This window comes from Aythya ferina (assembly GCF_964211825.1).
Source record: "Aythya ferina genome assembly, chromosome: 1".
Classification (NCBI taxonomy): Eukaryota; Metazoa; Chordata; class Aves; order Anseriformes; family Anatidae; genus Aythya; species Aythya ferina.
In genome coordinates this window covers 135,659,173-135,685,691 of record NC_140296.1, presented here as the reverse complement: position 1 = coordinate 135,685,691, position 26,519 = coordinate 135,659,173, and the positions used below count along the sequence as shown (strand labels likewise).

The following is a 26,519-nucleotide window of genomic DNA, read 5'->3' as shown; positions in this document are numbered from 1 at the left end:
CCTCAGCTGCTTGCTGCCCTCAGCAGCACCCACCACACCCTGCAGCTCCTCGCGCTAGGAACCCCGCTTGCTCACTGCAGCATTGGGCCTGGGCACAGCAGCGTAGGCATGGCCAGGCCCAGGCAGGCCTGCCCTGAGAGTAGGGCACAGCTCCCCCATGCGACATCACTTGCAGGAGGCAAGGGACGAGTGGCTGTACCCGTGGAAGCTGCAGGTGGTGCTGGCAAGGCAGAGTGACACCGGCTGCTGGCGCGAGGTGCTGGCGCTGGGCAGCCTTTGAGGGTCTCTGGGCAGCCTCGCACCTCAGTGCAAGCAGAGTGGGATATTTCACTTATTTTGTTGAGCCACTTGCTAAACAGGGCCCACACCTGTAGATGCTTTCCCAGTGCTTTTCTGCACTCTTCTTACAGACCACACCACAGAACATCGCTCATATATGCTCATCTGTAATTTATACATGCCTGAGTAGGTTTCACTTCCTTCCCTATGTATGCTAACTTCAAGTAACATCTCCAACAAAAGAATTGTTTGCAGGTCCAAAACTTTCTCACTCGTTCCTTCCAAAAAATACAAAAGTCAAATGTTCTAGGAAAATATCCTAGGACTCAGGAACACTGCAGGACAAAAGTAGCTTTACCTACTGCTGACAATGTAGAGAGGCCCACCCTTATAGCATACACAAATTTTTATGAGCCAAAGATTTATCTGTAAAGCTTTCATGGTTTGTTCTGAAAGTAGTAGGACTCATTTTTTTTTTTGAAAAAAAAAAAAAAATTCATGAGAATAGAACAAACGATTAGAATTTTTCAAAGTAGCACCCTTCCGCATCTACACACTGCTGCCAATGAGTTTTCCAGTTTTTGTACGCCTCCAGGAACGCCTGGACCAGAATGTTGTTTAGCTCCCCCATCACGGTCTCTTGAAGCACTTCTACTGATGCGTGATGCTTCCCCTTGAGGGTCGATTTTATTCTCAGGAACAGAAAAAAGTCTGGCAGGGCCAAGTTGGGGCTGTAGGGGGGCTGAGGCAGCGTTGCCACCTTGTGCTGGGCAAGATACTCCACTACGCGGAACGCTGTGTGGCTCGGCGCGTTGTCATGGTGCAGCCACCAATTGTTGATGATGGCTGGGCGGACACGAGCAATGCGTTTTTGCAGTCTTGTGAGGACTTCCACGTAAAAAAACTGCATTAACTGTTTGTCCGGGTGTTACAAACTCTTTGTGGATGACTCCATGTCGATCAAAAAAGCAAATGAGCACGGACTTTTGCTTGGATTTGCTCATTTGTGCTTTCTTGGGGCGTGAGGAAGCAGGGGTGTGCCATCCTGTGCTCTGCCGCTTACTCTCCGGGTCGTATTCAAACACCCACATCTCGTCACCAGTCACTACATTGTCCAAAAAGTCAGGCTCCTCATTCACATGATGAAGAAGATCCTGGCAGATCGCTTTCCGGTTGGCCTTTTGCTCCTCTGACAACACTCGCGGCACAAACTTTACGCACACTTTCCTCATGGCTAAGTTTTCTTTCACCATCTCAAAAACTTGGGTTTGAGGAATGCTCAAGTCATCAGCAATCATTCTGATACTCATCCTGCAACCACGGTTCAGTAAATTTTTCACTCGCGACACATTTTCGTTGGTCTTGCTGGTCGAAGGGCATCCGGAGCGGTCGTCGTCTTCCACTCGTTCCCTACCTTCTCGGAACAGCTTGTGCCACTCAAAAACACCCGATCTACGCATGGCAGCATCACCATAGGCCTCCTTAATCATGTCGTGAGTCTCTTTGCCCTTGTTACCAAGCTTTACACAAAATTTGATCGCATATCGCTGCTCCAGTAAACACTCCATGATTCTCCGTGACGAGGCATTTCGACAGGTGTTCACAGTACAAGCGACCTGCTCTCTTCAACGGCCAACAGCCGACTGCCAATTTTTCCCAGTGTTCCCAATATCCCCCTCCACCAATCCTGCGCGCGCAGACCACCTCTCGTCCACCCATTCACCCAGGAAAAAGCCAGTCCTACTACTTTCAAAACAGACCATGTATAAGGAAATGTGGAGGTGGCTGTGTCACTCAGGCATGGGGAAACTGTGGGGCATCTTTGTGCAAACAATCCCATAGTCCCACATAGGAATTTCAACGTGTGGAGAGAAAAAAAAAATAAACAGAGCCCAAAAAGCAAACCCATTAATAACACGCAGTCCCTGGCAAAAGAGTAAACTCTCAAGCAGAATGGATGCAAGAAATTTTTATTGCATAAAAACTGAAAATTATGGTGAAGCATCCCACAAGACCCAGGTCACTGATGTACAATCTAACGACTTTGTCAAAAGATGTGCTTAATGCAACCTGTCCCTTCTCCCAGTGCAACAGCTGTCGCTTTTAAAGTGAGTTATCAAATGTTTGCCAGTTTCAGAGCCCTGCTAAAGGGCTTTTGCTGAGACAGTTTCATCAAGTTGAATTAGTTGCAATAAGGTGACAGACATAACAGATGTGAAGTTTCCATTGGTAAATACACTTACTGCAACAGTGCTAAGATATGATACCAGTGCTAGCAAAATGCTCTCCCAGGTATTCCTCACCAAAGGGTGAAGATGCAGAGCTTACCAAGAAAGCGTCCCTGTCTAGGTGGAGGAGAAGGAGCACAGCCAGTCAACTGGCTATGCTAAGTTTACAATTTCTTCTTCTGTCTCTCCCCAGCTCTACTGTTCCTCACTTTTTTTTTTTTTCTTCCCTGACGCTAGCTTTTTCTTTCCTTCTTTTTCTCACACTAACTCCTATCACTCTTTTAAATCCTAACCTTATCTGTTCCTTCCCTGGGGGTATGTTTTGCATGATTTGAGTGAAGAGTTGAGTGCGAGAGTCATATCTGTTTTTCATGTACTTCATTAAGCTCATTATCCTACTCATGGGTATTAACTTTAATATTTATTTTACACATAAAGAAGCAAAAAGTTTCACTCGGGCCCAGTGGACCTCAAGACTGTTCTGCCACCAAAACAGGGCCATCCTGCCAACACAAGGCTCCCTCCTTCAGCAGCCTCTCCTACCAAGCTTGCGGACCTCCATCCACAAAGTTTGTGAAACAATACCAAAATTGTGAACAACACCTGTTACATTCTGCTGCTGCTGCTTTCCTGGGGAACTCGAAGTGCAAAAGCTGCACTGGAATGCCATGACAGTATTTTTTATGCTGCAAATAACCTCAGAGAAGGCAGCCTCACCTGGCCAGGAGTGCTCAAGAGAGAGTTACCGGAATAAAGGGCCCTGCGTTTCTCTGGAAATTTGTGAAAACTGATAGTTGCCTGTCACAGATTTTCAGAAATGAGGTCTGTCTTATCCACTCAGCATGGTCAGCTCCTGTCTGCAACAGTCATCTCTAAGTCCTCTTTTCCTTCCGCATCTCATCCAGGTCGCACAACAGCTGGCACCAGAAAACACTACCTTCACTCCTTGCCTGAGCACTCCCAACCATCACACCAAAGCCACGTATGACAGCCTGGAGGTAAATAGGCACATGGTTTGCGGACAGGGCTGCCATGGTAGGATTTGCAGCGATTTGCAGAGGGGTGAGCTGGGTGAGCTGCTGGTGGGAAGAGAATTATATTCCTTCAGAAAGGTGTTAGATCAAGTTTGTGAAGAGAGGTAGTATCTTTTTTCAAGACCAAAGATGTAGTTTTGTTTGTTTTTCCAAAAAAAAAAAAAAAAAAAAAAAAAGAGATTGTTTTGGGCATGAGCCTTTCTTCAGATCTTGGAGTAGTTCAGCAGTGTCACAGAGCGCGCCGCACGGGTTAAATGGCGTTATTTTGTACCTTCTCTGGTAAAGGCACAGAAGGTGCCAGGCACTGTCGTCACCTTCGCTCCTGAAATTTCCGGCTGTGAGCGCCGCTTGCAGGGAGCGTGGTGCTCCCGGCTGGCCTGACGGACATTACGTACAGCCAGGCACCGTATCACCACTCACAGCTTATTATTAGCCGCGATTAATTGCCGTCTACCCATTGTTTCCCCTGAGCGGGGCGGGATCGGGCCTGGCGGGGAGCCGGAAGGCGGAGGCGGAAGCGGCGCTGCGAAGCCATTGAGCCAGGGGCCCGTGTCCGCTCCCCGCCCGGCCCGGCCCGGTCCGGCCCTCCCCTCCCCTCCCCTCGGCCGAGACAGAGGTGGGACAGCGCGGCCCGGCCGCGGCCCGGCGCCGGGGCCCGGTGGTTGTGCGTGCGCCGCGGGCTCTGCGGTGCAGCCCTGCGGGCACGGGGCGCCCGGTTTATTTGCCAGGGTCTTTGAGCCGAGCGGGGAGCGGTGGGGTGTAGCCCTGCGAAGGGCCGCGGGGAATGGGCTTTAAGGGCTTGGGGGAAAGCCTGTGTCCAGTGAGGCTCTGGCGCTGCTGGTACGAGGTTGCGTGCAGCTGACCTTGGTGGTTTGGGGATCGCAGCTTTGGGCTGGGAGGGCCGTCTCTACAGGAACAGGGAGGCCAGAGCGCCTCATTGGGAGTACAAATGGCCCCTCGGGTACTCAGCTGCCTTTTAAAAATGAGAAGTTTGCAATATGTACGAGAGGTGGCAGCACAGTTTCTGAATTTGCTGAGAACCCCAGGGAATACCTCCGTATCTCAAAGGTGCTGAGAGTCCTCTCCTAAGAAGAGAGGTTAGTCATGTGTTATATATGGAGTGGTAATTCGTGTCGAGAAAATGGTTGATATTAATAAAGAAGGGGGAGATTTGAGAGTGTGGCCATGGGGGTTGGAAAGCCCCGTGGTTGAGATAACATTAGACTCCCAACGATGAGGCCATCAGGAATGTAAAAGCTTAGAAGGAACAAAGAAGGGTGATTCAGGAGACTCCATGCAGTCTCCTGTTTCTTGTTCTCCAGCCATTAAGGCATGGATGTTTCTGGGTGTTTGCTGTCGTTGTTGTTATATTCAAAGTTGTTTGACCAATGAAAAGTTGTTTTGAAAAGAACTGCTGTGGAGAGAAGGGCATAAGAGGGGAGCCTGCCCTCAAGATAAAAAAGGCAACACGATGAAGTTACATCAATAAATAAGCAGGAAAAAGAAGTGAAGAGGAACAGGCTGGCAGAACAGAGACCAGGATGGGAGCAGACACATTGATTGCCTCATGAAGATAGGTTCGGCCAGACTCAGCAAACTGCTCAGAGAAGCTCGTACAGAAAGTCGCTGGAAGTAGGCGCACTGGAGCTGGAGAGAAGCTCGAGCTGAGAGAAGCAGACCCGTGCACACAACTGCCTCTAGCTGGTAAGCAGTTGCGCATTATGGGGAATCATACGTCCTTAGGAACAAAGACTGTCCTGGTAACCTTACAGCTAGTTTTCCTTATTGGACAGTTTATGAGCCTGAAATATGGGACCAAACTGAGGTCAAGGTGTGGGACTCTGCAAGTAAAAATGACAAGGTTGCAGTGGGATTGCTTGGCACCTGGCGAGCAATCTCTGAGGCCTTAAAGAGCCATGTGGACCCACAATCACAAACATGTGGCTTGCCAGATAGTGAGGGAGCTGTGGGCTCCTTTACTGATCCGACTGCTACGCCATGGGCCCCTCTGCTGCTACAGCCATCGAAGGCTTTTGCTGTTACGCTCTCTGTTGACCTGAGCATGCCTTTTGACCCAGGCCACATTGGCCTTGAAAAGGAGATGGATATGTTTTTCTTCAATCTGGGAAGAACAGGATACATAAGGCCATAAGACCGAGTTGCTTGACAACTTAAAGTGAGACATATTGTTCAAAAGGAATGGAAAATGGAGACTTGTTAGTAATCAAGAAAAGGAATGGAAAATGGAGACTGTTAAGTCATGGAACTTAAAGGATTGTTTGTTACCTTTTCTGATTGTACAAATGTATAGGCATACTTGCATTTAGTATGTAAGGCAATGTTCTGTATATTTAGAATGTTTGATGTTCGTGTGTGCCTGTTGGTGGAGTGTAGACTCTCCGCACACCCAGTGCTTTTTACTTGCCTTTTATACCTTTTATAGCTGTTATACTTCTTATGAATATTTTTTTTATTAATATTACTAAATTCAGATTGAGTTGAGACTTCATTTATAACAATGTCTCTGAGGCACCTGAGCTGGAAGGAGAGTCTATGAACACTGCAAAGTGACATCAACATACATAAAGCCAGCTGTGTCTTCAGTGTGATGGACTGAATAGTCCCTTAAGCTGTCTTCCATCTCTAGGCATCTGTGAATCAGAGAATTGGATGTGTCCTAGTAGTTTGTAATACCAGTGTGACTCCTAGAAAACACACTGGGCATGACTCTTGTAATCATTTAGGTTTCCAAAAGACCTCTGAGATTATCTAGTCCAACCTTTAACCTAACACTGCCAAGCCCACCACTAAACCATGTCCCAAAGCACTACATCTGTGTCGTTTTTGAAGACCTCCAGGGATGGTGACTCAACAGCTAACCTGGCAGCCTGTTCTAACGCTCCACAACCCTTTCAGTGAAGAAATTTTTCCAAATATCCAGCCTAAACCTCCCTTGGCGCAACTTGAGGCCATTTCCTCATCTTACCACATGATGCTTGGGAGAAGAGACCAATCCTCAGCACTCACATGTTTGTGCATTAGTTAAGATTTTTCCATTAGTACCTTTCCCTGCTCTGATTTTACCAATATAATACCTTGGAGGGACTGGTAGACCTATGCTAATGCAAAGATACCATATGTTGATTAATTTTCCTTAACTGGTCTAGTTGGCAAGGTGTACTGATACGAACACAATTTTGTAACCATAACTAATCCTACATGAAGGTATTACACTAAAAGTGGTTACATTAAAGTGATAAGAAATTAAAGATACATAGACAAAACTTAAGTCCTTCATGCTCCAAGATGGAACGTCAAAGACATTGTTTTCCTCATGTATTGATTTGTGAAGTAAAGGGAGAAATTTGCTGGGCAACGTAGCTGTTGTAACAGCAGGATTACTTTATATCTCATCTCAAATACCATAAGGATGTACATCTCTACAAATAAGGCAAAGTTGCATCATCAAGAGCACTGGAGAATCCCCTGAAACATTTACTCTGCAGACATAGAGCAACCATAGAGCATACTTGCTTGGAGGTGTTCTGACTGAAGGAGGTTTTTATCTGTTGGCAACAGTAGGAAAAGATTTGGATTCTGTTATCAACCTGACATGGAATGGAAACTTGCTCCGCAGACTTGTTGAGGCACTAAACAGAAATAGTGTGTACATTACCTTTGCGCTGGCCTTTTTTGCTAAAGGAGAGTGTTTGTTGGCACAAAAATCAATGAACCAAAAAAGCTTAAACTTTTTTTTTTTTTTTTTAACCCATTCAACCAGTATAAATCACAAGTGATTGTGATAAATCACAAGTATAAATCACAATGACTGTTCTGTAGTGTTCCTTCCTCGGTGCATGTTGAACCCTTTTTACCGGCTCTTTCTGTTTTTTCCTTTTTACTGGCCAGCTGACCCATGAAACATGTTGCCTCCAATAAGGTTGTCTTATAACTACCCGATAATTCCCTGCTAAGCCTTCTTTCCCCTCCTGTTAATTTTGTCATAATTTTTCCATTGCTCAGTTATTACTAATTAATCACAGGTGTATGCATATGTGCAAAAAGGAAATGTGCATTTAAATTTGTGACATAAACTTCACAGCATGCTTAAGTGCTATCTGTAGCTGTATCTGATAGTTTTACAAACTCTTGACCTAAACATACGGCCTATAAAATTTCTGTCAAGACCCCATCAACTTTGCTACTTAACTAGCTCTACTCTGCAGTTCAAACTCTTCTCTTGGTCCTCAGTGAGGTCTTAGTCCCATTTACGCTTGCTGAATAAAGAGATCTTAAGGCAAAGAAAAGCTACTTAAATATTTATGACTCATTGAGGTTGCTGCTGATTGTCACTGGATTATTGAGATTCTAGGGCAGCAAGACACAACTACCCTGATTTTGCACACCTGTTCTCCTTGTATATGACCCAGTAGGAGCAGACCATTCTGTTGGGGTGAATTCTAAGATCCGTGCACCTTCATCCATCGTGAGATTTGTCAGTGTGAAAAACCTGCCTCCTTCCTGTTTCACCTGTGATGAACAGAGCAGGAAATTTGTTCAAAAGAACTCTGGAGGGGAAGAAGAGCATAAGCGCACATGCTTGGCTGACAGGCTGTGCAAAATACAGAACACACACATACACACACAAAAAAACAATAGACTGTCTGTCTGTGGTAAAAGATGTCTCCCACTGTCTGATAACAAATATCATTTATCTGTGTCTACAGAAAATCATGGAAGTGAGCCTTGATATTTAGTGAGAGTATCAGGTATTGAGAGAAGCAAGCTCAGCCTTAGCTTCTGTACTTACTTTTAGGCAAAGTAATCCAAGTAATGGTTGAAAGCAAAGTCTTTCAGAGAAGAGCGAAGGGACTAACTGGAAAACATGGTAAAAGTTCATGGTGGTAGTGCCTGGCTGATTTCATGTTATTTCATATCGCTGCATGTCAGGAAAAGAATTTACTACATGCATAAGTGAGGAAGGCTTGAAGCTGCCAGCTCATTTCTGAAGCTCTGATTTGCACTGTAATTGGGAAAAAAAAGGAAGTTTTAATGCTCCCACCAAGTACCCTGGAAAAGAAAAGGGTTTCTAAGGGTTAAGTGGGAGGGGGCTTCATAGGGAACATCTCTCACTTTGTTGTTTTTTCTCATGCTTGCTGTTCACAATAGCTGGGACAACAAAACTTGAGGAATGCGCCTTTCGGGGGAAGAGGATGTGCCTGCAAGAAGGTGTGGGGGGCTATGTGCATGAGAGTGTTACGCATATAGTGGGGTCAGGACTTTGTTCTGTATTCTCAAACTTCCTTGAAGCAGGCAGTATGCACCCCATACCACCCCACCCCAATGGTTCTGTGTTTTCTTTTTAAAGGTTTTGCTTTTCTCTGTTATGAAGTCCTCACTTGCTGATCAGTCCTAACAAACTGAGAGCATCAGCCACATCTTACTAGAAAGAATTCTCTTCCCTTGGTATGTTAATAAGAACATTTTGCCGGTCACAGGAAAGCTGGCGCTGCCTGTCACAATAAGGACACTGCAGCGTGCAACCCCATGTAGTAGGGGATATTTCCTTCCAGTACCAACTTGGCTTTCTGCAGAGAGATAAATCACTGAAGCTATATTTAATTCTTTCAGGATTATGTCAAGTTGCAGTGTCTTATTTCCCATATTTCCCTTCTGCATTTCCACCAAATCTTAGTGTTCCTATTTTAGGCTACGTAGGAAACTGTTGCACTAAGTTTAGATTATGCTTAACCATGCTGGTACTTTCACTGGTACATGTGTGGCCCACCATAACTTTTCTTAAAGGACAACTTAAAGGGAAGCATCATCACATATATTAACAGAGCCTTACTACCTTCTTCTTCTTCCCCACTATGGATATTTATCTAACAAAGCTATAATAGGGAGCAGCAGTTTGGAAGGAGAACAAAATCAGTTCAGGACTGGGTAGCCTATGGCTGTAGCATGCTTACTTAATCTGGTTACACCAAAAGGGAGATTTAATGAAATCAGATCTCAGGTCTGCTTTCCCTCTTTTGGCAAGGAATAGCTGTGATCCAGAAGTGGTGTTGTATTAATTGTTTTCACTTCATTGTTTGGGTGTCCTATGTTACCGCATCTTCACCAAGTCCCTGTAACTGCTGTGAGAAGAGAAACAAATTTTCTTGTCCTTATTTTAAGTAATTTCTAGGCCATTTTATGTATAGAACGGTTAGCATGGATGATAGTGATGTGTGATAAGATTTGCACTCTGCTTAGGAAAGCCAGTTGGGAGACCAGAAGAAAGAGTAGTGAGGGGAATTGAGCAAAAGAACAAAAAAGACCGTAGATAATTTCAGGGCCCGAGGAGGGGAAGGAAAGGAAGAACTAATGACCCTGCAGTTCTCCCTCTGCAGGGTTGTTCTGTCACACAACAGAGGTCCACCACTCACTGTGCTTCTGCAGGCAGACATGGAGAGATGGCTTCTGCCATGTGTGCTTGGGCAACTTGCCTTTATTTTACTCTAATTCACCCTCACTGCATCATCCACTCAGTGGGGCTTTTACACCTGAGCCACTCATAACAGCTGGTTTGCTGGAAAAGGAATCCCCAGCAGCTACTGTCAGCACTAGGGCCAAGCAGCGGGGCTGTACAGTTCCGGTGTGTCCACTAGAGGACAGCGCTATGTACCCGGGAACTGGTGCCCTGTTGCAGCATTCCTGTGTGAAGCTGTTAAATTCTCACCTAATTTGAAATTCTTTATTAAATGCTGTCTAATTCAGAGCTGGCTTGCTGCCATGTTCCAGTTGGGCTAGTTGGTTTTTTTTTTTGTTTTTTTTTTTTTTGTTTTGTTTTGTTTTTGTTTAAGTGATAGTTTCTCAGCTTTGTTAAACCATGCATTTTATCGATAGGTGCCTTTCTGAGATGAATCTTACGTTCCTAAAACCTCTTTACATTAGGAATATTTTTGATTTGCTTATCTATATTATTCCTTTCTTTCCTCTGGCACATTTCCCTGTTCAAACACTTCTCTCCAAGTGTTCAGAAAACATGCTTTCATATCTCTGGCCACCTCCAGGGTGAGCCCTATAACGTAGTCCCTGGCAGGGCTGCTTATCTTGCTGCCACAGGGACCCGGGCTAGCCGTCATTAAAAAGTAGGGCTTGGGGCCTGCCAGAGGGAAGCCTGTGTCCTGCTGAGACATCAGTTCTTTCGGAGCAGAAGGAGCACAGCAGGACCAGCACCAGCCTCCTGGCCTGAAGGAAGAAGTTGCTGCAACAAGTCAAGGCTTAATTCAGTCAAGTGATCTTTGGGAGAGGTAATAAGAGTAGAAGTTCCAAATGGCCGCGCTTGGTGAAATTGCATTCCTGGGCTAATTCCTTACCCTGAGCCCAAGGTAAGTCAACTCAGGAAGAGCAGGGAGGCAGCCAACAGGTGCCCTAAACACGCCTTCAGGGCAATAACATGAAAGAACTGGAGGGAGAGAGCTGTTCAGGCGGGGATTAACTAGCAGTAAGAAGGTTCTGCTGCTTCATCGTTAGCTGGGCAGTTGGGCAATGGATTTTTCTGAAGGAGGTGAGTGCATTCTTGGTGCTGAAGTGGATTTAAATTTATATCATGACAAATGCTTCAGAGTAGCTTGGCATCAACCAGGCTATGAATTCAGAGGCTCCTAGCCTTCCAGCAGAGAGCACTCCTTCCCACTGAGGGTCAAGCTGTGAATATTTTAATAGGTCACCATCATCAGCACTGGATATGGCAGGAAAATCTTGGCAGGAAGAAGAAATGGGTTTAATTGGAGAGGATTAAAGGTGTGTCAGTGTTGGTTTTAGCTGACATCCCTTCCGACCAAAGTCTATGTTTGTAAGCAGTTTCTTTCTTGCATAATTGCTCTAGTTTACTGGTGATTCAGAAATACACAAGTCTCCCATGGAGTATTAAGAGAGGCTTTAACCTTTGCATTGTAAAGACTTGCACTAACAAGGTTTCAAGCAAAGAAAATCAGATTACTTATCAGTGCCGCTACTTTGCCACTGACCCTGACAATTTGGTGGTGATTTACTACTTCTGGCATGCCTTCCAGGCCTGTTAGCAGAATGCTCCAAGCAGAACTGGCCTGAAGTTTTTAGGAGTCCCTAGAGAACCACACTGGGAGCCATTTCCTCCATCCATAGGGTATCATATATCAGTCAGCATGGAGCAACACTGTTACAGCACTGCTGTCTAACCTGGGCCTTTCTTTTACTGTAACTATTTCCTCAGCGAGGCATTCAGATCAGTGTGCTTTACCTCTTGCCATGACACCTGGGCCAACCTCACGCGTCCTGCAGCAATCTGGGCTTGACTTGGCAGGTTTCTGCTGAGCGTGCTAGTTCAGTGTTCGCTTCATAATCGAGTGTGTGTTGGTAGCTGTGTTGTTCTTTTCAGAAGAGCTGTGCGTGTGCTTCAAGTAAGTATGTGTTTAAGCACCTTGCGGCTTACAGCCAAAATGTCAAGCCCTTGGCAGAATTTGGTTCTAAACAAGCTGTTCTTGAAGATTTTTTTGGTACACATTACTGGGACAACGTGCTTCTTCAGAAATTCCCAAAGAAAACAGAAACATTTGGTGCCATTACTAGCAATGACTCAAGTCACTTGAGGTCACAAATTTACCTGTCATGATTATAATAGGATTAGCGTCTTTGACTTTTACCTTCTTAAGAGATCCTTCATCGTGTAATTGGTATATACTTGGTGTCTGTCAGTGTCTGTCTATCTTGACTGTGGTTTTATCCCAGAATTGCTTTTGTGCATTTGTTGTCTGACATAAAAATATGGTTCTTTAATTGCAGATGAGCTTTTTGGAAGTACCAGAAGTTTTTTGTGAGTAGGATTTTTCTGCTTGGTGGTTTAGACTAAAGCTGTGAAGCACATGCATAAACAAAAAGTTTATTACATGTCATTAAAATTCTTTCTTCAGAAGGAGAATGGCTTTACTTTGTTATATAGCAAACTTTTCTTCCAAGTGGGAGCATTCACCCTGAAATCTGTGTGTGTGTGTCAATTTCACACCTTAAGTTAGTGACCTTAACTTTCCTAAGCGCTGCTGTGCAGACAAGCTCTCAGGACAAATGCCGTTCCCAATGAAATAAAACTTGGTACAGCTGATACTAGTGACTTACAAGCTTGAAGTAAAATGGAAAGCGTCATAAATTCATCTGTGCCTTGCAGGCAGGATCATATGCTTTTCAACTGGCATAGCCAAATATCTGTTTGTACATAGATATCATTCCTTCCCAGTGGTAGTCACTGAACAGATTCTCTTCTACATTCCAGTGGTCTATATGAGAGCAGGTGTTTCTATATCCAACACACTTCAGCTCTGAAGCCAGGGCTGTTCTTTTGACTTGGAATAAGGACACATTCATTCCAAAGTCTGTGATACCAACTGCCATAAATATCCTTTTTTGTTTTTGTTTTTCTTAGCATTTTGCTTTATTTTAACAAAACGATCACTGTGATGGTGTTCTCTATTTAATTCAGATAAATTTCCATATTCTACCTCTATAGGGTTAATTATTTCCTCTTAAAAAAAAGTCCAAAAATTGCATAGTGTGCTAGACTGAATTTCATTCAGACAGGTGAATGTCTCAGTATTGCTACTGACTGCCAACAAAAAAAGTAAGTTTAGGTATGTTTGTGGGGGTTATGTTTTAAACCTAAAATGTAAGGGTCAAAAAGCAGGCTTCCTATTTGAATTTGTATAGTTTGAAGAATCCCAGTTTTAATATACAGGAAGAAATATGTTATTATGTTTACACGTTAACTGAAAAATCTGAAAGCACTTCGTTAAATTTTCTCCACATCCCTATGAGGTAGGTAAAATACATAATATCCAAGGTTTACATAACTTTGCAAAAAACGTAGTTGCCTTAGGTATTCAAGAGTTGTGTTTATTTATGAAACTAGTACCCAGCCCCGTGTGTGTTATATTTGAAGAACTACCTGTATTACAGAAATGCCAGGAATGGCAGTGGAAAGGCTGGTGGTCAAAGAATGACAAGGTAAGGGAGATTATTCACAAAGTTAAGTTTCAGGATTTAACTGGGTAGGACTTTATGAAGTAAGTGTCTGTTATAAAGCCTCTGTAACCTCTGAGGATCTTGGGGCTCCCTGTTCTTCTGGAATATTACATGACAAGTAGTCACAGCTCTACTTCACCTTGCCCCCAATTCACCTTAGCAGCATATGTCTCTAAGGATTCAGTTTCACCACATAGGGTGAGCAGAAATAGCAGCTTACTGTCATTGAAAGGGGGAAATACAGGTCCCTCATCTCAGCCCTCCCCTTCTGGCTGTGTAGTTGTGCTTCTTATCTTCTGCTACTGTTATAAGTTGTTGGATTCCTCTGCAAGCCAATTTATCCCACAACAGGAAAAAAAAAAAGGCACTGAGGTTAAAAAAAAAAAAGGTAGCTCTTTTATTTTTGATTACGTTAGTAACTGGTGCGTTACAATAAGTAAAACCATAGACTGAAGTATTTGATGCCAGGTATCAGCTGCCCACTCTATATGTTTCAGGGTATTTCGAGTCCTATCCTGTAGAGGGAATGCCCGTTAGTTGGGTGTTCAGGTCGGGGTGTATTAGGTATGCTTTTGGAGCACATACATGTATTTCATGTGAGCTCTATCTGAAACTGTCCAGTTTGTGTGCTTTAAGACTGCTTCGTGATGCAGACCAAGTGGGGACAGTCAGGCAACTAATTCCCAAAGAACACCCCTGACCTAAGCTGAAACATAAATAGAGACACAGCCTTAGTGAACTGAATCAGCTCTGCAGGGGAAGGATACGTATGGAAGGCCAAGAAGAGGGGGAATGACCTTCTGTCCTTAGGCAGCAGGGAGCTGGATGTCAGCTCAGCTGTGAGCATGGACAGTGTAACTGCTCAGATGTTGTCCAAATCTGACTTCCTAGCATCCATTTTTGAACAGCTTGATGCCGGCGCTGGTTCACTTAAAAAAAGATGAGAGGTTTATAGCTGAAAGCTGCATGCTGTGCAAGGCATGAGGGCATTAGCTAAAACTTGACATTTCTTACTAGCTGCAGGGGGAAAGTGTCCATTCAAGAAAATGGTGCAGGTGAGCAAAGATACCTGATTTGCAAACAAGTAAACACATTTCATTCATGGATAGGTGCAAGTTTTGGGCATGGACATGGTTAGCTGTGTTTGATCTGATCATGGATACACAAAAAAGTCGGTCCTAAAAGAATACGTGCTACACCACACTTTTTGAAAACTGCACAGTGTGACTCTCATATAGTGGAATCAGTGAAGGCTAAGCTCCCAAATGGAAATCTGTGGCCAAGATTTTAAACAAGTAGTATCATAGACACCAAAGCTGACAAAGCACAGCTTCTGATGTTTTCTGCCTTGTGTTGATAACTACACTTTTGTAGTGGGTGACCGAAATCTTTCAGTCATCTCATTTCAGTCTCTCATTTATAGAAATATACGGGTATCTTCAATGAAGGTAAAGCAGAGTCTCCTTCTTCTGCCTATTTTCATAAAAGGTATAAGACCCAAACATTTTTGAGAGTACCGTCTCTGTCCTGTGGGGTTTGAATGGGCCAATATTCTACCTAGATACCGGGTGATTACACAGAGAATCAGTAGGGTTGGAAAGACATCCAAGATCATCTGGTCCGACCATCCCCCTACCACCATTATCACCCACTAAACCATGTCCCCGAGCACCACATCCAACCTTTCCTTGAACACCCCCAGGGATGGCGACTCCACCACCTCCCTGGGCAACCCGTCCCAGTGCCTAACTGCTCTTTCTGAGAAGAAATGTCTCCTCATTTCCAACCTGAACCTTCCCTTGCAAAACCTGAGGCCATTCCCTCTAGTCCTATCGCTGGTTACCTGTGAGAAGAAGCCGACCCCCAGCTCCCCACACCTTCCTTTCAGGCAGCTGTAAAGAGCAATAAGGTCTGCCCTGAGCCTCCTCTTCTCCAGACTGAACAACCCAAAGCCACTCCTCACAGGACTTGTGCTCCAGGCCTTTTACCAGATTCAAGTTCTAAGTGAATAGGTGAACTTTTATATTTAGACTCCTACTCTGTAATTTCTAAGTCTATCACATGAGGAATTTGGAAATATAACTGGGACATAGGAAACCAACTTGGTTTGGGAGAAAAGATGTATTAACGAGGGTTTACAATAGTCAGTTTTCTGTTTAGTTGCAGGCATGTACTGCATTTTGGAGCTGTAAGATTTTTGCTTTTCTTGTAGGTGACTTAAAGATGGATTCTCCCAAAGAACCTCAGCCTTCAGGAGAGTTCAAATGTCAGCTATGTGGCTTAACAGCTCCATACACATACTATGGGCAGAAACCACCAAACACATGCTCTATCGAGTAAGTACAGTCTTCCACATTACAGATTTCAGTATTGCTATGGGCATCAGAAGCCTTGTGCTGCAGAATGACGTGCAATGTGTTAACCCAGTAATACACAATATTGACCCTGAATAGGAGGTTTGGTACTTAGTGACCTCTTTTTTTCCAACGGAAAAAATTGAAATAAATTGTACAGTATTGATAGCAAGGACAGATACCAACTTTATGATCCCGCTTCAGTGCCATGCAAAGATTTGTATTTAATGTATTTCCAGCCCTGCTGGCCACCCTACAATTTACCTGTGCCATAATTTACTTACTAGAATACCACTGACTGTGTCAGCACAGCATTTCCTTGCAGCCATGTCATCTGGGCAAAACATAAACACTGTATGAATTAAATATGTATGGTAAATACAGTTTTTAAGAGCTGTTTGGCATGTGGAGTTTTGAACAGCGATGCTTTCTTGCATGACTTAGAAAATTCTTTGTCTGATTGTATGACATTAAAGCGTGGCAATTTAGTACATACCTACATTTTAGGAGATTCAAGCCTTTTTCTTCTCTGCCAAGTAGGGATAGGTTGACCAGAAAAAATGCAGTTACTACTTTGTCTGTAGACATCAAACTCTCCACAGAACAAAACAGCTTTAAATACATGAGCAGCTCTGTTGAAGCCATCCCACTCAACAAACCCATCAGGCAAACATGGCCAGGAACTCACTAGAACTGGAAGTCAGGCATGTACTCAATGTTTCATCCCACTAAAGCTGCTCGCTTTCTTACAAAACGGAAACAGCTGTTGGTCACCACCTAGTTAGCTGGGCTGAGATCTGATGTGTTATCCTTAAGCAAAGGTATTTTTATCATTCCAAATCCCATAGTGCTCCTGTTTTTCCCGTCTTCCACTCAGAAGAGAAATGGACCCCCTTTGATCAGGTCCCTTCATAAAGAGTGTGAATCAAAGCTGAACATGAACCTTAACTAGGTTATCCAAGCTCAGTTTTAGCATCTCAGCTTTATTTGAATTGCTGGGATTCAAAAAGCAAGAGAATAATGCAGAAGCATAACATTTTTGTATGTGCATAGAAGAAAAAGCTTTGCATTCTATCTTTATAGACTTATTTTCTGGTCCACTCATGGGGCCTAATTGCAGTACTGCAGGAAACATGCCAAACCTGAAGGCTTGTAAAATGGCCTGGACTCTGCACTGGTGATAACTACATTAAGACTCAATCTTGCAAGGGGAGCTTTGTAAAGGTAATCCAGTCTTTGTACACTAGAAGACTTGTTGAGAAGGTGATCTGCCATTTAAATATCCCTGATCCTTCCTACCAGTGGAAAGCTTAAGCCCTGCCACTTTTTCATTGAGTGGAGGGAAAAGGAGAAAGGAATGCACTTACAGATGCACGTGTAAATACATGTGTGTGTGTACATAGGCAATTAAAAGGTAGTATGAGTTAACAGAATACCTTTTAAATATATATTGTACTCCGTATTACTACAGAATCCAAGCTTGATGCAAGAATAAGCCAGCCTTGCAGGGTGCCCTGTGCAGACAGACACCCAACAGACTTCTGCACTGTTTTGCCTGGAGCTCCCGGAAAGCATAATGCCTTAGTCTTTCCCAAGCAGGTTGCCAAATTATCAATAAATGTTCTCCCTTGTTACCCTGAAGCAAACAGTACAGTCTCTGACATAAAGTAAGAATATTTCATATCATTGTAATGTTCTCTGCTAGTAGGTCCTGCTAGCAAAAGATGGGAACCATAGCTTTACAGCACCAAAATAATTAAGAGCAGTGAAAGCTCTTTTTATTTTATACTCAGATGCAGACAGCTTCAGAACAGAAATCCTACTTAAAGTTGTGCAACTGCCTCCTTTCAACTCTTCCCATACTGCAAGATCTATCTTTGAAAGCATGACATTCTTCTCTTATAGGCTTTTGGAAGACTGCTATGTCATGAAGGATCCTTTCACACCTGACAAGGAAAAAATCCTCATCCTTGGGTCTCTGTGCAGTTTGTGTGGCCTATCAGTGTGCATTGGTGCAGTAAGTGGCAATCAAAACAAGTTTTTTCAATCACTTTTTGTTCCAGCCCTGGTGATCTATCAGAGAAAGAGCAAGCAACAAAAACCCAAAGAGACTATTTTTAAGGTGGGCTAATTGTATGTTCTTGTTGATTCTCCCAGATAAAGCTCTTTGTATAAAATAGAAATGATCAGCAAAATTAAGTGTGTCATTTACAGAAGAGCACAGTCTAGCTTCATAAAAGCAGTTCATGCTCTTTCTTCTTTATTAACACATGAAAATGAAGGGGAGTTCACATATTACTTCAAGACCTTAAGGTCTCATGGTATATTGTACTATACCAATGGTAGATTTTTCTTCCTTAAAGGGGTTATGAACGCCCATGGATTATTAGGTTTGCATCCACAACACAGGGTTGCCATCCAGTTTGCAAAAGCTTGGATGTAGAAAGTGAGCAGGGAGGATAGTTGTGCAATGCTAGGATAGCTCTCCAAAGAAGAATGAATTTGAATAGCAGCTGGTAGGCAACCTTAAGCTATGGAATCTGAGTGCAGTCCAGAAAGGTGGTGCAAAATTACAGCTGTCTTAATAAGTTCTCTTCAGTGCCAAACTGGTCCCTTTGTTTGCTGTGAGTTCAAAGCAAAAATGAAGACAAGTTATTACACAGTTATCAGTGTCTGGAGGCTGTACTGTGCTTCTTTGAGGCAGCAGAATGAATTGGGAAAACTCAAGGTTCTACTCTTTTCCCTTATCAAGCCAGTTCTGTGGCTGAAAGAGACTTAGGACTCATGTAATAGTCAGATGCATGGGTGATTCAATCCATGAGGACATGTCATTGGATTGTTTATTTGGACAACAGCATGTGTTTGTTCAACCAGACACCACCGTGTCAGCACAGAGAGCAGCCATATCCTGGCCTTCTCTATCAATGTGGCTGTTCTTAACCTGGAGCAATGTGCTTAAATCACATGTGCCTTGGTGTCAGCTAACGTGTCATCTTTAGCAATTTTCAAATACAACCTTTTCAGCCCATTCTTTGGCTGCAGTTGCTAGGGGCCAGCTTCAGTGACGTGATACTTGATGAAAGTAGCTGGCAGCATGAGTTTAAAACAAACAAAACAACAAAAAACAGATGTGCACTTTGTAAAGGTGTGGAATTTTTTTATGGTTTCTGGTGGCCAGTTATAATTGGATGAAGGTAGGATGAAGAACACCTCTGACTTGATCAGAGCCAGAGGTGAGATGGTATGGACAATTGAGACAGTTCATATGCCAATGCATATGAAATTCTCTTGAGCAAAAAGCAAAGGGACAAATTACAATGACAAAATTTAGAGGGTTATACAGACACAGCTGAAGAAAACTGGCACTCTTGGATAAGTTTAGGTGTTAACCTAACTCGCAGGGAGGTAGTACTAAGGATAGATTTGGCCCGCTGCACTAAGGAGAATCAGATGAAGGGAATAAGGGAATCAGATGAAGCCCCAGTGCTCTCTGGTTATGTTTTCGATAGCTGGGTCAAGTTGCCAGAGCCAACAAGCTTAGGGCAGTTGTGTGTGTGTGCACTGTGTGGAGGCAAAGCTGACATGGGAGCAAGATCTTCCTAGTGACAATGTCCGCGTCTTGGCTGGTAGCTGCCTCACTCCCACACACAGCCAGAGGAGGAGCAAACATACAGGCAAGTAGAGCTAGCCAGATAGTTTGGGCTTGTGAGCTTGATTCCTGCCATAACAAGTCAGGCTTATCCCTCCTTTATAGCAGCACGGAATTAGTATCTCAGGCACATTTGGGGCAAACTTGAGCTCATTTCACTATTTGCATTCCCAAATTAAGGAGTGTTTGACTTTATGAAGGATTTAACAGATATTTTCAAATCTGACAAGTAAATCTGTCAGAAGGTCTGAGTTTCAGCCTCAGTATCTTTCCACACGGTGTGCCTTTTCTGAATGAAGGCGGGCCTTTGTCTTTTAAAAGATTTATTTAACTGAAAATTTTATCTAGGGCATGACAGCATGGAGGACATTAGCAGTGAGCCAGTAAAAGTCTCTTTTAGTATTTTTGGCATTCTTGCCTATTTTAGTTATTGGAGAAATATGTCGGTCATTTATTTGTTGTTATCTGAGTCTTCAAGATTGCCCTGTTGGTATCACTCGAGGCAAAACCTTGCTTGTAAATTATTGAAAATAAATTCCTTACCAAACTGGCCAGGCTAGATAGTGAATCATGCATACAACCATGGTTTCAAAATCTATTTAGCAATGCTGCTTAGGTAACATTGAAAGAGATCTGCATAAATGATAATTAATGCTTTAAACACCCACACCAAAGTAGGTAAACACATACTATTCCTCTTTCATGTAGGGAAGATTAGAGTGCAGGGAAGTAAAAACTTTCCAAGGCAGTAGAAAGAGCCAAAGTCAGATTAATATCTCTGTGGGTTGTTTTGGCTCCTTTTTATGCTTGACCTAAGTACATCAACTCAGCCTTACACTGAGCATTTCCATAATGTTTTAACATAGGAATTGAAGTTAACGAAAATCGTTCTTTCTTGGGCCGCTGTTGGGAAGAAGCTGGACCAGTATGATGGAAAGCTTTCAGTGAAAGATTGCTGTCATTTTTATGTTAATTCAAAATATTAGTAGGCTAACATGTGGTAAGAGTAAGACTTTTCTGACCTTAGATTTGGCAAAGGGCTTGGATTAAATTTGCTAGCTTTTATATCCAAGGAGGCTGATCAAATTTTAGGCTTTTCTTGAGACATCCTGTGCTATCTGAAGGGTCTTTCCTTACAGTTTCCATGTCAAAGTAAGTCAAGACTTAGCAACTGTTCTGCATAATGGTCATAAGCTCACTTTTTCAAATGTTCTCTGAAGTTTCACCAAGTTCACTTACTTCAATCAGCTTGCAGCACACATCACTGTGCTGAACCAATCTTTAGCATAATGTATTAGTAAGTGCATTTGGTCCAAGTGGAATAATTCTAATCATTATCTGTAATGTCTTAAAACATGCCAAAAAATATAAAAAGGAGGATAATAAAACTACTGGTAAAAGTCCTTAGGAAGGTCAAGTGCCCTTTTCCTGTTTCAGAAAAGGGGAGAGGAAATGATAAAAGCTGACCATATTAGTCATTTCAAACAGCTTTTTCTTTTTCTTGCAAAACTTACTAAACAGAGGTTTTAAACACCTAAAAGAAGTGGCTTTTAGAGAAGAAATACAAATTTCATCCCTTATTGCTGACCACAGCAGAAGCTGAGTAAACACTGATCCTGGACATGGTTGTAGGTATTAAATGATAAATGTAACACTACAACTACTTTCCACTCAACTTTCAGGTCAGGCCAGTAAGGTCAGTCCTGGACAAGGTTAGGCACAACCTTTCCTTTACATTAGAGTTTCCTTTACAAGTGTGGTTAAGATAATACCCCTATATATATAACTTTGAGACATGATCCATGTGAAAGCAGAAATAAACTGTCAGTCAGCTTTGGCAGCTCAGTTTTGCCTGCACTGGATTATTTAGTTTGTAATGAAAATGATCCCTCCTGCCTTGGTTGCAGAAGGTGTAAAACACATTAAAGAATTAAACAGCTATCCAACTAAGGGCAGAGTCCTATCAGGATTATGATCAAGGAAGGGCTTGAATATACACCTTAAGTGTAATTCATATGGCTTTAAAACAACAGAGAGGCTGAATTATCCCATTACCGAGAGAGGAGGGGAGGATTAAAGGTGTGTGGACCCAGCATCCAGAAGTGCATGGTTCATAGTGATAGTTTTTGCATGAATTCCATAGGTGGAAATCAGCAGAAGTTGGCAACTCATTTCAGCTAAAAGGCTGCAAGCTGAGTGCCTGTATATCTGTGAGTGGCTGGGTCTTCACGTATCAGTTTCCCATCTGCAGAGAGGGGGAAAAGCCTCTCCTCTCCTGTGCCATTGCTGAGCAAGAGCCTGTGGTGCAGAGTCCATCACTATGGAGCCATGAAATTAACTTGGGGGCGGGGGAGCCAAATGCCATATTGTAACACAAACAACAATAGTAGGACCAACTTAAAGTCTAATCTTCCCTTTTTAATCAGAAGCTTAAAGTATTAAGGATATCAAGAGACAAAAAACAATAGGCTGTGGAGTCTGGGCAACTGAAATCCAGCCTCAGACCATTCAGAGCGCTTTTTTGGAGACTGAGGTCTCACACTGCTGTGAATATGAAGTAGCCTGGCAGCCAGTGCAGAAAAGGACAATAGATGAAGAGAAGTTGTTCCTCAGGACTGAAAGTCACACAGAGACAGGGTGATTGTGATTTTGTTGTAATCATATGTTGCCTGCTGCTGAAGTGCAGACAGAGGCATGGGAAACAAAAGTGAGACCAGAAATGTGGAAAGATCCAAGCCAAGCCCCCAGAGAAAGACCAGCCACAAATGACCATGGCAAGAGGAAAACTTTGCTATTTAGGTAAAACCCATGGAATCCATTACTCCCGAAAAGATGTCCTGATCCATCTGATGTCTTTATGCTTAAAACCCCATGAATAAAGACATCAGCATCACCAGCCCTAGCTTACCTGTTAAATCCTATTTGGAATTTAGTGATCGGCACAACAGAACCACGTGCATGGCAAAGAAATAACACTGTAATAAACTTCTCCTCCAGTTGTCCAAACTCTGCACTGCAAATGGATCAAAATATTCCAGCAATTTTGCTTCTTCCTGTTCCATAACTGTAGCACCTGGTTAGAGCTAACTGCACGAAAAATAAATTTGGGGTCTGTAACACTTGTTAACCAAATCGAATATTAACTATGCCAGATCACAGTGTCATAGTGTTTGCCCTTAGGCCATTTTGTGGAAATTGGTGAGGAAGAGCTTTCTGAACCTTTAAGTCTCAAATGCCAGTGCAGAAAGTCAAAAGATCCTCCCAGTAAGTAGAAATCTCAAACAGCTAAATGAAGATTTAGCTTTAGAAGAATCTCTTACTCCCAGAAAGATGTTCTGATCCATCTGAACTGATGTCTTTATTCTTGTTTAACTCTCCAGGGATAATCCATCAGCAACAGCAGCTCCTGCTAACCCATTAACTCCTGTTCAGAATTTAGTGATAACTCCAGGAGAATCATGGATGGTGGCTGAAGGAAAAGCCAGTTGAAAGGAAATGAGTAACTGTTTTCTGTAGTAGTAAGCTGATGAAGGTCATTTCTTTAAAGTGAACAATGTGATAGTTAATTTGGTTAGCAATTGTTACAGTCCAATTTTTTATTTTTCAGTTAGCTCTAACCAGATGTTAGAATTACTGAAAAGGAAGGAGCAAAATTGCTTTGTTCTTTAACCTAGAAGAATAATTTAATTCATAAGAAGAATTCTAAATACGAATGTGGTTTAATGAGATTGGAATTTAAGCAGTTCCATTTTGTGTACCACTAACATTTTTTATTTTTTTTTAAACAGGAATGTAGTCTGTTCTATTCCAAAAGGTTCTGTCTCCCCTGCGTGAATGAAAACCTACAGGCTTTTCCTTTGGAAATACAAGAAGATATGGATAGAAGAAAGCCCCAGAAAAAATCCTTCCCTGGTAAAAAGATGGATACAAGAACATAAATACTGAAGGACAAGAGAGAGAGAGAGAGTTCTTTGGCTTCACTTTCTGCTTTCTCCTTTTTAAGACTATCATGTTGCTCCTTTTAAAGAAGTAACCTTTATCAGCTCACTACTACAGAAAACAGTGACATATTTCCTTACAACTGGCTTGGCTTCAAGCATCATCATGCAGCAGTTGCAGCACCAGCAATAACACCTTAAGGTGTTGAAAAGTTAGAAAGAAAGGCAGACAAGCCTGTTGTCACATGCCAAATGCATATAGTAAAAAAAAATAAACAGTGTTAAAGTATAGGAACTATGTCCAGATTTCTCATTTGTTATTTCACTGTTTTGTATTGTTCTTGACACTCCCACAGTGTTGTGAAAAATCAGAGAGATTTATCCATTTGGTATATATAATTCGGTATACGTCCAAGAAAGTTGATATATACCAAGTGTTAACCTGACAGTGCTAGCTTGGTAAGATTACAGTAGGAAAGAAATTCAAAGCTTTATTTTTAAGTGTAAAATAAAACTGTTGGGAGAAAATGTCATAGGTACCCACAGAAATACCTGGATTCAAGATCCTAATCTCGGTAATATCACAGCATTAAGACTTCTGAAGGTAAGAGCATTTATAATGTAATAAAAAAATAAATAAATGTGATGTAAGTCTGCAGTCACTTTCTATTCAATCATCCAGCCCATGTCTGCACAGCAATAGGAGATGGTAAGGACCCTTATTATGCTCCCAAGGACCCTTATTTAGCTCCCAAGCTCAATTCCTTCCTAAACTGGGCAATTGAACAGCTACAGTAGGGATCTGAGGAACAGTTTCAGTCAAAAAAGAAAAGAAAAAAACATAAAAAATTGTTAGGGAAAAAGCAATGTGTTTAGTTTAAATACTAATTTCATGATTAACTGTGTTGACATTGACTTAATTACAAGGAAAATTTAAATTTAAAACTGTCCATCTGTTAGAAAGCAATCAACATAGTGAGATAGTTTAAGTTCGTTAAGACTTTCTAGTGTCCTAAAATCCTTCATTCTGTTTTTACTGAGCCCAGGATATTGGTTTTCCCTGTTGGAGATTGGAATTTCTTGCAGTTACTAAGAGTAGCAACGATGGACCTATTAGTATATTTTTCAAGCTCTGGTTGCTTTAAAACATAAAAAACATGCGCATCATTAATTGCCTAAAAAAGTTACATGTGAGAACTTAATATTTTAGCATCCTTCTGTATTATTCTTTCAATGAAAGTGATATAAAACTTACTTAAAATGAATAGCATTAAATTTCAGTTTAGTTTGTTTCAGTTCAGTTTCATTCTCAAATCAGAATTCTGAAGAGTGAGGTGCTATAAATGGAATCATATTGCCTTTCCATCTTAAAACTGTAGGCATAAGCTGACAAAAACCAACATACTTATGTGAAATCATATCATGTGTTTATACCGGCAAATGTCTTTCTCAAACATTATCTAAGTGTTTATTTCCTTTATTTCATAACGTTTGCAGCAGGTTGTATTTAAACTCTTAGCCTGAAAGTAGGTTTTAAAAGCTTGGCTAGAGCAGTTCACACCTCAGTAAGAATGTGCCTTTGGGTAGCATGACATGTAGGCATGCCACAGCCATGGAAGGTGTACCCACTGTGTGCTGGGAAGGCTCTCTCTGGTCTCTGAGCTGTATTCCCTCCCATTCAACTTTTTCTGTGCCTTCTAAGAAAAGCACAGTTAACTCATTTATTCATAATTATTACCTTTGCAATCACAATCTAAGAATCATTTAAACCCCTCAGAAATGACTCTACCTTTCAGTACTTAAGTTCAGCTGGAGGGGGGAGTGGAATCAGTATTACACGGGGGCAAAATCTGAAACTACACAATCTTTGATTTGGCCCTGCACACCTAGTTTAAGTACAGTACAACAGAAAATGCTAAGTTAAGGATACCTCTGCTTCACAGTTATCTGGTTACACGCATCTTTTAGGTGAAGAAAAACTTACTTCGAAGCAAGTACCACAAAGTGGTGCAGTAGCCCAGATTTGTCAGATACATTGTCATCTGTAGTCCATGCGTTAGGGAAAGAAGGCTGACCTACATGTAATTTGGTAAAGGGTTATTATCTGTGCCCAACTATTAAAATTTGTGTATTCTGCATTCTAATATCCCTACTGAACGCAGGCATTCACTTATCAGCTATGAGGCCCTCTTTTCAAGATATACAGAGCCTTTATAACTTGGTTTTATTGGGTTCCCCAGGTACTTTCTGCTGCTGAAAACCAGACCCTCAATGCTCCAATACACAGCTGATAGAAGAAAAAAAAAAAGTGATTCTTCACACTACTGTAATTTTTCTTACCAATTCAGTAAATCCCCAGAAAGGGGTAAATCCCCTTGAAGGAAACAATGCATATATATTACATACATGTTCCTAACTTAATGGAATGTTTAACAGTTAATTTGCCAACATCAACGCTTTAAAAACAGAATGATATTTGAAACATCTTTAAAGACCCCTGTAATACCCACATCTTATTTTATAGCAAATGTATATAATACTTTTTTTTATTTTTTAAACACTTGATGCTAACCCCCCAGAATTTGGCACTGTGCCCATCAAAGCTTGATTTATCCGCTCTTGCTCACTACTAAAATTGCAAAATTACTCCCTGTTAAGCAGCTAAGTGTTTTCTGAAGGAGGGCCTTGTATATCAAATTAAGGCAAAATCATTAGAATTCTTAATTACACTGGAAGCATACAAAACACCCATTCATGCCACTGGTATTCTCACAAGAATGATGGGCGGGAATAGAGAACCTGGGAGGATTCTCCAGGTGTGCCACCACCCTGCACTCCCCAGGTTCTGATTCTGCAAATATTTATACAAGCTATCAGTTGAGAACCTAAGTGGTTGTACATGAGTTCAGACAGAGCTACATTCTTGTTCATAAAAGCTATTCATGTATGCACGTTCATCAAAAGAGAGATTCAGTTAAGACATTGCCACAGCTTTG

General features: G+C 42.2%; 2 protein-coding genes across 18 annotated transcripts; one reads left to right on the top strand and one right to left on the bottom strand.

The window, feature by feature from the left end:
* Positions 1 to 796: 796 nt before the first annotated feature.
* On the bottom strand, positions 797 to 1,847 carry LOC311420467 (histone-lysine N-methyltransferase SETMAR-like; the record flags this gene model as incomplete). Its single annotated transcript, XM_084491401.1, has 2 exons — positions 797 to 1,167; positions 1,343 to 1,847. The coding sequence occupies 2 exons, from the start codon at positions 1,845 to 1,847 to the stop codon at positions 797 to 799; spliced, it is 876 nt and encodes a 291-aa protein (XP_084347527.1).
* Positions 1,848 to 4,043: 2,196 nt separating this feature from the next.
* Positions 4,044 to 24,171, top strand: CDPF1 (cysteine rich DPF motif domain containing 1). 17 transcript variants are annotated; one of them, XM_084506986.1, is made up of 6 exons: positions 10,503 to 10,917; positions 12,353 to 12,383; positions 15,006 to 15,070; positions 15,795 to 15,918; positions 17,842 to 17,953; positions 23,374 to 23,818. In XM_084506986.1, the coding sequence occupies exons 3-6, from the start codon at positions 15,025 to 15,027 to the stop codon at positions 23,521 to 23,523; spliced, it is 432 nt and encodes a 143-aa protein (XP_084363112.1). In that variant the 5' UTR covers positions 10,503 to 10,917; positions 12,353 to 12,383; positions 15,006 to 15,024; the 3' UTR covers positions 23,524 to 23,818. The 17 variants fall into 17 exon arrangements, with proteins under 17 accessions (XP_084363124.1, XP_084363116.1, XP_084363118.1 ...); XM_084506990.1 differs by lacking the exons at positions 10,503 to 10,917; positions 12,353 to 12,383; positions 15,006 to 15,070 and adding exons at positions 4,047 to 4,157; positions 5,039 to 5,245; XM_084506996.1 differs by lacking the exons at positions 10,503 to 10,917; positions 12,353 to 12,383; positions 15,006 to 15,070 and adding exons at positions 4,061 to 4,157; positions 5,039 to 5,245 and having other exon boundaries at positions 17,842 to 18,058; positions 23,374 to 24,171.
* The last annotated feature ends 2,348 nt before the right edge of the window (positions 24,172 to 26,519 follow it).